The sequence below is a fragment of the Antedon mediterranea genome, chromosome 1 (genome assembly GCF_964355755.1).
Source record: "Antedon mediterranea chromosome 1, ecAntMedi1.1, whole genome shotgun sequence".
Taxonomy (NCBI): domain Eukaryota; kingdom Metazoa; phylum Echinodermata; class Crinoidea; order Comatulida; family Antedonidae; genus Antedon; species Antedon mediterranea.
This window is the reverse complement of record NC_092670.1, coordinates 16,894,298-16,907,780: the sequence shown is the minus strand read 5'-3', so window position 1 is coordinate 16,907,780 and position 13,483 is coordinate 16,894,298. Positions and strand designations below refer to the sequence as shown.

The window sequence follows — 13,483 nt, the reverse complement described above, 5'->3', positions numbered from 1 at the left end:
TTCATGTACGACGGCCACTCAGTGACGTCGTTTGAATCGGACGGACGGACGAACACGAAATAATAATTCCTAGTACTGTATACGTAATTGTCACAACAGCACAGTGTTGTGTTTACGAACCTGATGTCATACATTTTCAGTTTGTGACTTTATTTGACAAATGAAGCCCGCCCCCTATTACGTAATTAGACAGTTGACTGAGCAACAGACAAAAGATCGTTGTAGAAGTAGATTAGTATCTGTATGGTATCCGTTAGTTACCATAAATAATCGATTGAAATGAAGCTAAAAGAAGCAGTCGTAGAACCCAGTAGTGTTTGCATCACAATTAAGTGTGTTTAATGGGTATAGAAGAGCGTACAAGCTGCGGAAATGGAGTCTATGGAGGGGCTAGCCGGGCCGTCACGTTCGTACACCACCAACAGCCATACTTCACGCTTAACTACCACCCGTACCAGGAACTTATTACTTTCACATTCGGTTAAAATTAAGGTTATGTTATTAGTATTATGTATATTTTCGTTGCTTTCGTGTGTACAGTCAGTGGATTTGACGTGGGAAAATGTAGAACTGAAAATTCAGATTCCAAAGGAATCCGAATTCGATATGGACACTGTTGAGTTAATTACGGTAAATTATACATCCACGTCTCCAATAGTAATAATGGTAAAGAGCAGTGACACAGAGGTTGCGGGAATCGATGGTGTCACAGAATTTAATCTAAATAGTACTACGAATGATACAACATTACCGGATGATTCACTATCTTCTGTGAGTGTCAACGTCAGTGGTACACGATTTGGACGGGCTAGACTAGAACTCGACATTATTTATTATGCAGCAGATGGAACCATGAAAGAAACTATGTGTTTACACACTGCAGGAGATGGAAAACCGAGATGTCCCGAGATAGTCGTCTTACGAGTCACATCGTAAGTAATCATTTATTAGAGTGACCTTCATTAATGAGACAATACCTTTTTAACATTCTTTTAATCTACGTTCTGTTACCGAGAGACAAAATGTTACAGTCCGTGACCCCATTATGTACCCCATCCTACAGTTGCCCATCTTTTCTTGCTGCCCCGCCCCTGGCTAAATAAATGAGGATATTTCGTGTCCTCATAAAATTCATATCGACCTGTTTCGTAAACCCGCTATTCAATTCCTAAGGAAGGGCCAATCATGAACAGTTTCTTGTTCTTTTATGTCACAAATTCAAGTACGTTTATTATAAATAATTTTAAAGAAGAACATAACGCTAAAAAAAGGAGGAACGACGTCGTGTCTCCTTTTAAGCGTTAATTTTCTTTTATTTTTCTTCTTTATTTATTGTCATTATCAACATTAATTCTGATAGCTCGATCGATATAACACGGCTGTGCGTCAGTTGTCACCACTAAAACAGTATCTTTATAATTAGGATGTAATTATCAGCGTGTCACTCTACTTATTACTTAGAAATGTAGCCTATACATTACAACTAATATTAGTTTGAAACGCCACTAAAGAGATTAAATTCATCGAATTGAATATTTTTTCCCATTTTTTTTTCTCTCGAAATTGAATAGAATAAAATAAGTCCAAAATGCTGTAGCCTAAACGAAACAAAAGCATAGTATAGGAAGTTGCTAAATTAAAGAACTCAACTGGGTATTGATTTTCTGTCAATTTTCATTAGCTGTCTGATCGCATCGTCGTACACCGTTTGCTTCCTGTCAAAAATCGCTCGCATTTAAGCCTTGACGCAACGCAACGATGTAGGCCTAAAGTGAGTTGACCAATCACAAGCGACAGTTCGTAAGATCGTAATTGGTCAAATTGCTTGCGGTGCGTCTACGTAATTTCGTTGCGGTCCGCTTACGTTACGTCCAAATGGAAACCAAGCCTATGTGCGCTTTCATCTAGTCTGGGTTCCAGACGGAGTTTTGTCTTAATATTAGTAAAAAGATAAATATTTTGGCACATATGGCGTTTCATACGTTTACTACTTGATTCTGGATACTCAGAAAAAAATCGCGGTCGAAATAAAAACAAATAAATAAAAAAGACAATACAGACTTGGGGCAAGTCTAGCTTTCATCGTACCTATGGAGATTTAAGTTACTTCTTACTAATTTGACATTTTGAAGATTAAAATTAAAGATTTAAACATAACTATATAGTTTATTTACCGTCGTTGTTCATTGTATGTAGTACTGTATAATTATGCTAAGCTGATATCAACAATTAAATTTCTTAAGTATCAAATATGTGAATTTCTACCCAGTGTAAATTGGTCGATTTTATCCAGGTCTTCATATTTTCAACTAAAATATACAACTCTTTCACTTCCTTGTTATCAAAGAAAGATTTAATTCCTGTTTTGGTGGAATTAAGTCGCTTGTGATTGCTAACTGTCTATAACTTCGCTTGTCATTGGTTAAAACGCTTGCGTTGCGTTTACGTCCTTGCGTTACGTTCTAGTGGGAACCAAGCTTTACTTGTTGTTCACCGTGCTTATAGTATTGGCTAAACAATGTAATTTTAATTGGTCACCATGCCACCATGCTATTATTACCTATCAACGATGCGACAATTAGGATTCTATGAATTGCATTGTATTATACCATCAAATTAGGGATGTTTAGCAACGCTACGTATAATATAAAGCTTGGTTCGCACTAGGGAAGGGAACGCAAGAACGCAACGCAAGCGAGTTTGACCAATTACACCCGACTGTTCGAATAATCCATCGCTTGAGATTGGTCAAATCACTTTGCGTTGCGTTACGTCATGGCGTTGAATTGTAGTGGAAACCAAGCTTTACGAAGCGAATACGTCACCAAACGTACCGTATTCGTTTTCGTTAGTAGTAATTGACTACCTAGGCTACTGATATTAATAATTATATTGTATCGGATAAATTTTTTAAAATTCCACTACATTAAATAGATCAATCTGAACACAATTGGATTATAATAAGGTGGCCTTGTATTTTATAACCTGTTATAAATGGAGCTGAACTGGCTACTATGTTTACTATTTGATACACCATTGTAGTACCTATACAGTATATACAAGTACCTATATAAAACATTTCAGTTAACAATAAGTGTGTTAAGTTAACAGTAATGTGTTTTGTATGCTTTCTATGACAATAGGTCTAAGGTTTTTATATGATTAAGCATATTTAAACATCACACTTGTTGAAGTGTGAAAATGTTTTATAGGCTTACGTTATGGCACAAACAACCTAATATTACCTATAAATAGTGTACGTTCCTTACTTAATAAGTACTAAGTATTATTACTTGGAAATGAAAATAAACAGTTAAAAAGAACAATTCTACGAATTATCTATTGTTATCTTCCATAATCAACATTTTGTTCAGCTGAATTTAAATTTTAATGGTTTTCAAAAGTCGATAACTTTCTACTACATGAAACAGAGTAAAAACATATTTTGTTCATTTAATTACGGCAGTAGGCCTACATTATGAACACGTAGAATTAAAATAAGTTGTTTCTTTATGGTAACACTAATATTAGAGATTAGGTCGTCCATATATCCGCTTTGATGCCATGTTTGTCGTTAAAAAGCACGAGGATGTTTGAATATTAATTATGACGTGGGGGTTTGTTTAATTTGTGGTAACATAGCATCCATTGCTGCTCTTGTTTGGTAGTGTAGTCCAAATCTATGGACCATTTGTGATGCCGGTTTATTCAGTTTTTCATTTTGTTTAGTAACTAGTTACACCTAATATTGTACCATCCAAATCCCCATTGGATGAATGTATTCGGTCAGGTCCAGTTCATTTAGTTTTTCATTTTGTTTAGTAACTAGTTACACCTAATATTGTACGGTAAGTCCACATCCCCATTGGATGAATGTATTCTGTTGGGTCAGTTCATTCAGTTTGTCATTTTGTTTATTTGCACCTAATATTGTACCGTAAGTCCAAATCACCATGGAATATTATTATATAGAGAATGTATTCTGTCGGATCAGTTCATTCAGTTTTTCATTTTGTTTGAATAGGCCTAATGCCGTAACCTACCATCTCAAATATTTATTAGTGCAAATTAGATGTAGTTATTATTTAATATACGAATATCTTTTTACAAAAGATAATCCATTATTCATTAATTTGTAAGTATATATCCTCTTTGTCATAAATGCTGTTTACATGCAAATATGATGGAGTAGGAGAAGTTGTATTATTACACAAGCTATATATATATTACATGCTATTGGCAAATTATGTAGTTTTTTTTAATGCCGAATAAACATTTTTATTATTTCCTTTTTACGAAGAAAATGCATTATTCCACCGCACCTTAATTTATATTGATAAGTAGGCCTAACAAATAAAACAGGTTTTATTAATATTATTATAGAATGGGGATGTACTATATTATTCATTACCAATGATAATGAATAGTGTGTTTTCTTTGCTATATTATCTTTTCAAAGGAAGCGATCAAGTGTAGATAATTATTCCTTTTGAATTCAATCGTTAAAATCGGTTGCTAAGGGTTCGCAATGAACGAATTCACGTTATTATTAACAGTGTATTTAGTTGGTTACTTTTGTAGGCCTAATATAATCTTCCTACAAATAATATGCATTCGATTTAAAGATTGTAAAGGTTTCACCAAACGGGCATGGAAAAAGAGAAGAGAAAGCAAAAATGAAAATAGTTCTTTGTTTTTTTTAATCCAGCTGTATTACTTTTTTTTATAAATATTTTGTAGGCCTACACAATTTAGTTTAAGTTTCCTTGTAATTATAGGCCTATTGTTAAATTATTACTTTTTTTTCTCTAACTTTTATTTTACTCTGGACGCACCTTAAGTGTGCCACTGTTTCAAAAGTGTAGCTTCAAAATAAATAATTATTATTATTATATACTGTATCTTGACATGTGTAAATCAACCCCTATGGTAATATCAACAATAAACAATAACTATGGGAAGATCAGTGTGTCAGGTCCAGGGGGTAAAGTGCCTCCCTTTTAATCCCGATATATACAGTAGATTGACTTAATAAAACAAAACAATTGTTGTTGTCAACATGGCCCCTTTCCCCCATGACCCATGGGTAGCCCTCACCTAAATAATATTGAATGGGAATGTGTGCCAAGATCCAATTTCAATTTGTGTTTTAATTCTTTAAATATCTTTATTATTTTGAAACTCCTTAGGTTGGTAGACTTGATTTTTCAAATCTGTCTAGGATGCGTTCTCGTCTTGGTCACAGGTATGATGGGATGCAAACTAAAATGGGAGTACATCCGGGACATCATGAAGAAACCATGGGACGTCATCATTGGTGCGATTGCGCAGTTTCTCATCATGCCTGCGGTGAGTTAATTAACCGCTTTCTATTTAATGATATTTGAACATTGTCGTAAATAAAGATGAAAACACAATCCATTAAGATTGGGCCTATAAAAATACGAGACTAGTCCTACTAATTATTAATAACCAATAACTTCATTTATAATATCATCATGGAGTAAAGAAATTACTTCATAATATCATGCAAGTTTAAAACGATGAGAAAACAGCGCTTTGCATAGATGATAAACGCATATAGTACGCAGCGATAATTATACTCAATCTCGCGTTTATTTCGATCATTTGAAGTGAAGATAATCTATTTTCTAGGCCTATAAACTATCGTTGTTTGAATGAATAATGTTCACTTATTTATAGTATTTTCCTGTTCAATCAATCTTAAGCGAACACTTTATAATAATGATTGTATTACTGATCTAATGAAATTCCATGGTAACCATGATACTAAATACGTTTAAATTCGTAATGATGTTATTACAATCTACCCAAAAAAATCGATGTAGAGACGCCACTATCATTTTCACACAAATATCACTGCAGGTGCAAATGAATCGCTTACTATTATATTATTTACGCGACCTGTTTGCTCCCAATACGAAAATCTCATTCCTGTTTAAACCTAACATTTATAGCGTATGCTAATAGATACGTTGGTGGCAAACTGGTTAATATATCAAGCCACGCTTCAGGACGGATGGAACCAAACTCAGAATATTCAATATAATTTCAAACTGTCTAATGATCATTTTTTAATAATTATTTTTATGTCATTATGTCAATTTCTTGGCGCTTCAAATTTTCACCCCGATATTAAATCAAACACGTATATATGGATTGGAAGACAACTTAGCTACCATAATGTTTTAGCTATTCAGTGTTTGAACCTACCAGGTAAACGTACCCATTTGTATGGGTAGAGAGAGGCACAGGCTTGGTGTTTTTGTCTTTTTGTTCTCTTCCTTTTGGTTTCCACTCTTTCTCTTTATTGTTGAGCGCATAGAGACATCATTATTTGCGCTATCTAGGCCTAAATCTATCTATTATTATTACTGTACTTATAAGCATGGACCTATAGGTCCATGGTATAAGTGTCACAAGCAATACGACGAGTGTTGGTCTCGAACCCCTGATGCGGCCTAATCAACACTGCGCCACACGCCCTATACCCTATTTTTGTATAATTGAATTTTTAATATTGAATCCTATACATATTATTTCATATTTCAGGTAGCGTACGGATTTTGCCTGGCCTATGGACTAGACGACGACTATGCAATAGGTGTGATACTGGGTGCAAGTTGTCCAGGTGGTGGTCTTAGTAACATCGCATGTGTACTCATTGATGCAGACGTGGTCTTAAGTATCGTGCTTACATTTAGTACCACTGTTCTTGCTCTCGGTACGTTTATACATTTATCATATCAAATATTTGCGGTGTCGAATTACAAGTGCCTTTCATAATATTCGCAATGAACGGACTGTTGTCTTGGTAACGCTCACCAACGCGTATATTTAATTCTTGTATTATTTGATATCTAAACAAAATGCTGGTGTATGATAGGTCAAACAGAATATTGAAAAAGTAGGCCCAGCATTCTAGGCCTACAATAGTTTGTATTTCTATTATTAAATGACTAGTATTCAAGATGAAACCGTAATCTTGATTTCTATTTACTTGTGCCCAAATATGGCAGTGATATACTTAAATATGGCATTGCTATGACATAATCATGTCCATATATAGGCGCATCACATTTTTTTGTCACATACAGTTTGAAAGTGTGACAGCGCTTTAGGTAAAAAGTTTATAATCGTGTGTTCGGGAGTCCTAACTTCGTGACCCGTGTGTTCTCGTTACAAAAAGAGGTTTGGGACTCCCACTTACCCACCCCATTTTCCACCCCACTTTTCAGAGGAAATGTTCTTAAATATCATATTCGTATATGTCATATTTGCACCTGAAATTATAGTTTACGAATATAAAGGTCAGATATAAAATAATGTAATTAATACAAGTTGTAGGTGAGACACAGCCATGATAACAATGAATATTAAATTGCAGCTATTGAAATAGTGAAATACAATGTATAAATTATTCACGTTTCGTTAATCGGATATTCAGTCTTTCGTATTTCAACAATAATGTTATTGTTATTACACGCGTCAGATTGCAAGCCGTTGACAACCGCGTTTTGATTTTTAAAGTTCGACTAAATTCAATTGATTTATAAATTTTCACTAGTTTCAAATTGATTTAGTTTGCCCTCATTTTATACACATTTCTAAGAGAAATTTGGTTAATTTAACGATTACAACTTTTAGTCTAATAACATTGACCTATGCAAGCCGTCAACAACCGCGTTTTAAGGGTTTTGAGGGATGGGAATGATTTTAATTATCACTGTTTTAAAGTTCACAAGTAGACCTATACAGTATGTCAATTTCTAAAGAATGTTCTTCACGGTATGTTTTAAACGTATATAATGTTCACAACCTTTATGATATGGGAAGCAAAAAATATTTTATATAATTATGTTTTGTTATGTAAGCCGCGAAAACACATAATGTAGATTTACATAATTAAGACTACAATGGATTGTTTAAAATTCAAAAAAAAAAAAAAAAATGAAACCTACAAATGCTCACTCCTAACGAAGCTTCATTAATATTGTCTTAAAAGACACTTCATACACTGTATCTTTTCTTATTTTAATAATAGGCTAATTCATAGTAATTAGACAGATGGTACATTGACGTCACTGTATAATTGAGGCCTATTCTGTACACCATATTACAACACTGATTATTAATTAAAAATAATTGTCAGTCGGAAGAAGCGAAACTAAACATTTTAGGCCTCATCATAATGCAAAAATGCAAAATATTTTGGATATGAGGCGTGAAAAAGTCTAGCCTAAATGGCCCATGTATATTTGAATATTTCCCCTAATAGGCCTAAAGCTGCAGGTCCTGATTATTCTGGTCATCGATTTTAATACAAACTGTATCAACAACAAAATGGGACGGAAATGGCCTCCACGACAATTCCTGGGCTTATAAAGGCTATAACATATTGTTTTTATTGGTTTCTCCACACATGTAATACAATGGGTAAATGCACAATAACAAGGACATAAAAAACTATGTGAATGCAGACCTATTCTTCTATTGAATTTTATTACTGAACAATATGACACAATGTTTGTAAAAGTCTCAGTTGTATTTGTCAATATATGTATTTTAATGTATTCTTGTATCATTTTTATTATTATTATCCATAGGTATGATGCCATTGTGCCTCTGGGTTTACACATCTCCGTTTACGGATGACGAAACCTTTCCCGTCCCTGTCCGTGATATCGCTATCGCACTCGGCGCACTTATCGTACCGTTAGCCATCGGCGTCATCATACGAAAACAGAAACCAAATTGGGCAAAGAAAATATTAAAAATCTTACGGCCTTTCTGTATTGTTGTATTCCTTATTTTAGCTGTTTTTGGAACAATATCTTCAAGGTAATTCGCAATAAATAACTAACCAATATTATAACTGATACAATCTGAAGCGCAACCAGTCTATGGTCTACTTTGGAATACCATTAAACGGAAAGGACCTATATTGTGGAATGATATAAGCAATTTTATTAAGAACCAATGTACCTTAAGTTTATTTAAGAAGAAATTTATTCACAGTTTATTATCAACGTATCAGTAATATTATGTTATATTATTTAATTAGTAGAGTAACATTATTTAAGTTTACTTAAACAATATATATATATATATATATATATATATATATGTGTATGTAAATCTATTACATTTTTTATCTAAAAGATGATATTCAGATTTTATTACCATGTACTAGTAAAAATAAAAATAACTATATGTAATCTTCATGTTAACCTTCTTAAGAAGTAAGTTAAAAATTATCATTTTATGATCAAAAAGAAATATAATATCTAATTTTCTCCTTTATATAAATATATTATTTTATCCAAGGGGTTGCAAACACAAGTGTTCACATGTCTTGTTATGTATTGCACCTTTGTCTTGTCTTTATGTTGTCTGTAATGTCACTGCACTAACGGGTGACCGGCTAACGAGCTTCGCTCTTACGGTTATCCATCCATATATATTGTTTATCTTATGTTCATAAATTGAAATGGAAAATAAACTGAAACTGAAACTTTATATTATATTAGTACAAAGATAAATATTTTGGAAAATATGGCGTTTTATACGTATAGAACTTGAGCTCAGAAACTTCCCAGACAAAATTGGGACTAACATAAAAAGGAAAGATATATACAGGCTTGGGGCAAGTCTAAAGCGCAACGATGCGACCTCGTTAAGTGTAGTTTTAGGCCTACAGGCTACTACCAATAACATCGCTATTGTATCTTTTATCTTTATTTCAGGTACATTTTCTTAGTGTCTGATCGAGATATGATTCTGTGCACGTTCACATTCACCACCTGTGGGTTTATACTTGGTCTACTCGCCGGGATAGTATGCTGCCGAACTGCCGTCCAATCAAAAACGATTGCCATAGAAACTGGTATCAAAAACTCTGCTTTAGCGCTCGGTATTATAGCCATCGTGTACCCAAAACCTGATGCGGATATTCTTACGGCCGTCGTTCTTTGGTATGCTGCTGCCCAATTCTTCTTAGTAAGTTGGTTTATTGGATTGCATATCAAGAAACTTCAGGACCACACAAAGTGTATCTTAATAGAGGTGTCCCTAAATAGGGGTTGGCCGTTAGCTTTAAAACAAATTGACCGTCATACACTTCTCATGAAAAGTGTCCCAGTAAATCACTTATAGGTGATCGTCCCGAAGAGTTTTCTACTATAACTCATGCAACTCAACTTATCTATTTACTTATTGATTGATTGATTTTACTATTATTTAATTCCAGATCCTTGCAATGGCTCTCGTCTACGCAGTTACGACCAGAGAATGTTTCAAGAAAAGATTTGGTAACAAGGTCAAAAGCGTCGATGATGATGACGACATGGACGATGATAGTGACGACAACTCTAAGAAGAAGCGAACACCCGATGACGACGATGATGACGACATATTCACCGTTTCTAAGGATCCGGAAAAAGTTAAAGATGACATTACCGCGTTTGAGTACCAAGAACGAAACGGGAATATCGCGCACGAGGAAATCGACGAAACTCCAGCGCCGGTCAAAGCAAAGAAAAAGAAAAAGAAACCACGTAAAGTATCTACTACGGATGAAAACGAATCAACTGCCACGTTATCACAAGGTATGCAAAGTGAGCCAAGCGAAATAGTGCCAATAAAGAAGAAGAAAACTAAGAAGAAAAAGAAGAAAAAGAAGAAGGTTTCTAGTGACGATACTGAAGGTAGCGAGGAGGCCACACCAAGAGGTTTACCACCCTTGAAAACAGTCAGCGGTGGTCGTATCCGACAAGAACCGACGTTTGCGTATAATAACCAATCATTTAATAATGATGGCGAGACATGATACGCGATGACGTAATAATACGCGTCTGTTAAGAATTGGTTCACACGTGCGTACACCAGAGCAATATTTATACGTGCGTGTCAAGCTTTACAAAATATCTAAGCTTAATGTGTTTGTGTTTGTTGAACGTATTTGACATTATATCCGTCCATCATACTAAGGAAGTATGTATAATGTAATGCATTCCAGAAAATGATTTTTAAAAGGCTGCGATGTTTTTGGTAAACATTCTATAAATTGTTAAATAGGTTAGTTACAGAAATTTAGTACATCAAAAACATTTTTATTATATCAAAAAGATATTTTACAAACGTTTGTCAGGATATTTTACGAAACAATAGTGTGTTGGTGTGTACTGAATTTAGATGCGGTCTATGAGAATGGATTTTAAATGTTACGAAAACATTCCGTGCATGAGGGCTTTCTATCTTGCATAAAATGCGGAGGTAGTGCAATGGTAAGTAGTTGGTGGTACAATACAGATATTTTTAAATAGATAAGTACCGTACGCACCAGTAAACTTAACAGCTATTGCTCACGCCATAGAGATATCTCTATGCTCACGCTAGCGTAGTTGTATATAATAATAGTCGTTTTGTGTGCTGTGCGACTACTAATACCTTTCTAATACTGCTGCAATATAGTATATATGATCAGCAGGGAAGAGTGATTACAACTCTTCCCTGTTATGATATGTATCTATGTATTTTTAAAGTTTCGAGTTTTATTCTTTAGCTTTTAACAGGATTAACTAATTGCAATATATGTATTACACCATATATGGAGAAAGATAACATACACTGTGTGTAACCACAGATTACACGGGCTCTAGGTAGAAAACACTAAACCTTAACAGCTGTATAGTTCCTTTTCATTAATTAGTTCGCAATCGTATAATTTTAACGAATCAAATCTGTCATACTGTTTAGTATTTTCCGTCCATTCTTATTCATTGTAAAGATGTAAAATGTGAACAAAAAAACCCGCTTCACAACAATATTACGATATATATATATATGTTAAAAATGTAACGATCCGCAGGGAACATCTAACACGTCGCACTAAGAGTGCAAGTTATTTTTAAAATTCTTTGTATGGTACGATATGAGGCTTAGATAATCTAAAAATGCATTTCTATTTTGAATAAAACATTGTTGCTGATGGAAGAATATTTTGTTTTTTTTCTAAATAAAATACTCTAATACAATACGTCAATAAACTAAACACTGTGTAGCTATAAAACGTTACTCGGTAATAATTAAGTTAAGTTGTAGATAAAAGAATTTTCCAAGTCGTGAATAATGTTCATAATAGGCCTACTATAGAACGTGTTACATAATTTAGATGTCGTGTAAATCTTAATTTTATACACGTATTATTACTGTGTTTGCCTATTATAATGTTCAAACATTGTTATGTACCGGTAGATCGAAATATGTGTGAAAGTTCAAGGAATTTGTCTCGTCATCGGAACATGCTGCGTCATCGGAACATGATGCGTGTATGTTTCTTTATGGATGAATTACACGTTAATCATACTATTCAACACCACATTGGTGAAATTAACAGACAATTTCCATTTGTATAGCGCCAGGGGGCGGTCACAGGATGATTTTAAGGGGGTTGCCCAAGATTCCTCAGAGAGCCGTAGGTACTGAGTATTTGCGCCACAGGCCCCCCATGGTGGGGCCTGTGGCGAGGAATTTTTCTTAAATGACACCCCCAGATGGCCGGAAATGTACTCTCGCGCGTAAAATTCACGACAAATAGAAATGATACTCTATATCGGGCTACATAGTAGCAAACAGATCGTATCAGGCCTGTTTTTTCCGCCGGTAAAACACAAGCAAAAAACTTAAGGCAGAGGAGGTCCCCGACGAAGGTACTTCCGATAATGTAATAAATTCTAGCAATTAAAATCAATTAATACAAATTAATTATTATCAATTAATAATTAAAACAATTTAGAAAAAAAATGTGAAGCTAGGCCTATATTGAGCAAAACGTTAAATTGTATTATTTTGAAATAAATGCTAAATAAAAACCACAATTTCCAAAATTCATGAAGAAAGAAGCAATTAAACACTGTTTTTTCAAAGTTCGGAACGTCCGTAATTATTACGGAAATTCGCCCAAATATTACGGACGTAGGGAAATAAAGATAAATATAGTCTTTTCCAACCCTGGACTTCTATAACGTTAACAGTTAATATATAATATGATGAAATGGGATCTAAATTTTAATTTAGTGGCAGAAAAAAACATTTAGTATGAAATTAAGGGGCAACTGGGGCAACACCCCTGCGTCCGCCCTGAGCGCCATCCTAACGATCATTGCTCATGGCACTAGTACACCTCTCCCCTGTATGGGTCATGTCATGTCAGTGCTGCCAATTCTTGCTCCCCGTCATCTGTACACGACAGTGGTGTTGTGACCCCTACTCGTCTCAAAAAAGTAAAAACAGTAAGAGTCTACGCTATCAAAATAGTTTGACAAAAAAAGTGTGATGTGCCCAAATATGGTAGTGATATGCCCAAATAGGCTAGTGATATGACATCATCATGTCCATATACGCACACCACATTTTTTTTGTCACATAAAGTTTGATAGTGTAGACAGAGCTTTACACATTC

The 13,483-nt window shown here is 34.4% G+C and overlaps 1 protein-coding gene across 1 annotated transcript; it reads left to right on the top strand.

The window, feature by feature from the left end:
* The first annotated feature begins 211 nt into the window (after positions 1-211).
* LOC140059240 (uncharacterized) lies at positions 212-12,020 on the top strand. The gene is made up of 6 exons (XM_072105107.1): positions 212-932; positions 5,190-5,349; positions 6,574-6,745; positions 8,628-8,862; positions 9,768-10,020; positions 10,271-12,020. The coding sequence occupies exons 1-6, from the start codon at positions 373-375 to the stop codon at positions 10,847-10,849; spliced, it is 1,959 nt and encodes a 652-aa protein (XP_071961208.1). The 5' UTR covers positions 212-372; the 3' UTR covers positions 10,850-12,020.
* Positions 12,021-13,483: the final 1,463 nt, after the last annotated feature.